The sequence below is a fragment of the Piliocolobus tephrosceles genome, unplaced genomic scaffold (assembly GCF_002776525.5).
Source record: "Piliocolobus tephrosceles isolate RC106 unplaced genomic scaffold, ASM277652v3 unscaffolded_420, whole genome shotgun sequence".
Lineage (NCBI taxonomy): Eukaryota > Metazoa > Chordata > Mammalia > Primates > Cercopithecidae > Piliocolobus > Piliocolobus tephrosceles.
Window position 1 is genome coordinate 4,395 of NW_022326532.1, and position 3,027 is coordinate 7,421.

General features: G+C 41.4%; 1 protein-coding gene across 1 annotated transcript in view; it reads left to right on the forward strand.

The window, feature by feature from the left end:
- Positions 1-202: 202 nt before the first annotated feature.
- LOC111535298 (protein SSX7-like) overlaps positions 203-3,027 on the forward strand; it is a gene marked incomplete at its 3' end in the record, with an annotated part of 10,827 nt that continues 8,002 nt past the window's right edge. Inside the window, exon 1 of the mRNA XM_026448714.1 lies at positions 203-2,931. Coding sequence (XP_026304499.1) covers positions 2,718-2,931 — 214 coding nt within the window. The remainder of the gene's footprint in view (positions 2,932-3,027) is intronic.

The window sequence follows — 3,027 nt, forward strand, 5'->3', positions numbered from 1 at the left end:
CCATGTGTTTTCATTTTTGATTGCTGCTGTAACAAATTTTCAATAGCTTAGACAATGCTGGGCCCGGTGGCTCATGCTTGCAATCCCAGCACTTTGGGAGGCTGAGCCGGGCAGACTGCTTGAGGTCAGGAGTTCAAGAACAGCCTGGCCAACATGGCAAAACCCCCTCTCTACTAAAAATACAAAAATTAGCCAGGTTTGGTGGCACACGCCTGTAATCACAGCTACTAGGGAGGCCGAGAGAGGAGAATCACTTGAACCCAGGAGGTGGAGGTTGAAGTGAGCCGAGATCATCCTACTGCACTCTAGCTTCGGCAACACAAGTCAGACCACATCTCAAAAAAGAATATATATATATGTTTGTGTATATATATATGTGTGTGTGTGTGTGTGTGTGTGTATATATATATATATATATATATATATATATATAGCTAAGACAATTTTTGAAAAGGAAGAATAAGGTGGGAGGAATGACTCTACCATATTTCAACACTTTTTATATAGCTACAGGAATCAAGACTGTATAGTATTGGGAGAAGAATAGACACTCAGATCACTGTAACAAAATAGATAACCTATAAATATCCCCACACTGATTTTTTACAAAGAGACAAAAAGAAGGAAGGATCATCTGCTTATCAATTGGTGCTGGAGCAGTTGCAGAGCCATAGGCTAAAAAAAAACAAGACCTAATCTTCATATTTTTATACAAAAAAACCTGAAGTGGATTATAAATTTAAATCTAAAATATAAAACTAAAAAAAAAAAAAAAACTTTTACAAGAAAGCATAGGACAAACGTCTGAGGTCTAGGGCATAGTGAATGGTACAAAAAGCATAATCCATAAGGAAAACAAATAAATTAGATTTCACCCAATTTAAAACTTGTGCTCTGCAAGAAACCCGTTAAAAGGATGAAAAAACAGGGTCTTGACTAGGAGAAAATATTTGCAAACCACATATCCAAGACAGGACTCACATTCAGAATATACAATGGATATGTATAATACTCTCAAAACTCAATGGTAGGCTGAGCGTTGTAATCCCAGTACACTGAAAGGTCGAGGTAGATGGAGGGCAGATCCCTTGAGGCCTGGAGTTCGAGACCAGTCTGGGCAACATGGGAAACCCATCTCTACTAAAAATACAAAAATTAGACAGACATGATGATGCACGCCTGTAATCTGCCACCACACTCCAGCCTAGGCGACAGAGCGAGACGCTGTCTCAACAACAACAGCAACAATGAACTATTGATACACAAATATTAATATCTTGGGTGAATCTCCAGGTATTTATGCTGAGTGAAATAAGCCCTTAAAATGTCATATACTATATATTTCATTTGTACAGCATTGTAGAAAAGACAAAATTGTGGAAATGAAAAACAGATTAGTGGTTGCCAGGAAGTAGGGATGGTGGATGGGAGGAGAGTGAGTATTACTAAAAATGAGTAGCACAAGGGATAGCATTGTGGTGATGGAAATGTTCTGTACCTTTTATTTTCCCCCGCAAGAGGGATTCTCCCTAGGCTGGAATACAGTGGCATGATCTCGGTCCATTGCGACATCTGCCTTTCGGGTTCCAGTGATTCACCTGTCTCAGCCTCCCATGTAGCTAGGACTACAGGCACCCACCAACTCACCTAGCTAATTTTTGTATTTTTAGTAGAGATGGGGTTTCTTCATGTTGCCCAGGCTGGTCTCAAACTCCTGACCTCAAGTGATCCGCCCACCTAGCCCTCCCAAAATGCTGGGATTACAAGCATGAACCACTGTACCTGGCCATGTTCTGCACATCAAAACACTTTCACTGAATGTAGATGCCATTACATTCTATTACGTTACAAAGCAAAAGGGAGCTTCATAAACGTTGTTCTACTATGTATCAACTGAAAAAAAAAACATATATTCCAGAAAAAGGTTTTGAAGACACATGGGAGTGGAATGTGCCTGCATTAAGAGCAGAGCTTTTACAGGACCACCTGTCTGCAGCCGGCTCCCAAGCACCACTGAAAACAGCTGCTACACTCAGAACGACAAGATTGTCTTGTTAATGATTTCACTGGACTCTCGAACGTTATCCTCCTTGACCACTAGCAGAGGCGAAACCTCATGATGTCACCATGGATTGGCTTGGCCAGAAGTCCACAATCTCGAAGTCGTAGATATACCTTCCAAGCATCACAACCTTTGTTGTCTTGAATAACAATTGTGTTTAAAATTCTTTTCCTCCTGGGCACAGTAGCTCATGCCTGTAATCCCAACATTTTGGTAGGCTGAGGCAGGTGCATCACCTGAGGTCAGGAGTTCAAGACCAGCTTGGCCAATATGGTAAAACCCCGTCTCTACTAAAAATACAAAAATTAGCTGGGCATAGGTGCACATGCCTGTAATCCCAGCTACTCAGGAGGCTGAGGCAGGAGAATCACTTGAACCCAGGAAGCAGAGGTTGCAGTGAGCCAAGATAGCACCATTGCACTCCAGCCTGGGTAACCAGAGTGAACCTCTGACTCAAAAAAATGACTAAATGAATAAATAAAGCAATCATTTTCCTCTTACGGCAGTTACAACATCAGAAGGTAGCTTCATGGGTTCATTTCTCAAGATAATATCCATTTTTTCCTGCATTTTCAGCACGGTTTTCTTCTTCTAAAACCTCAAGGGCTGCAATGGCCACTCAGCAGCCTAGTGTATTGCCATCGTATGTGTAACCATGTTCCCCTGGTTTAATGGTCAGCATTATGCCATCGTCCCACAGCACCGCAGTCACAGAGTATCAACCCCTAGAAAGGGCCTTTCCAAGGAGGACTATATCAGGTCTGACATTTTCATGATCAATAGCCAGCCATCTACCATTTTTGGCCAGTCCTATCTGTATTTCATCAGCAATGAACAGAACCAAGCTGGGAACATGAGATGGGACCAGGGTAAGTAAAAATACCACAAAGCTTATTGTTCTTATAGAGTTTCAACTTGTCTTTCTTTCTTTCTTTCTTTCTTTCTTTCTTTCTTTCTTTCTTTCT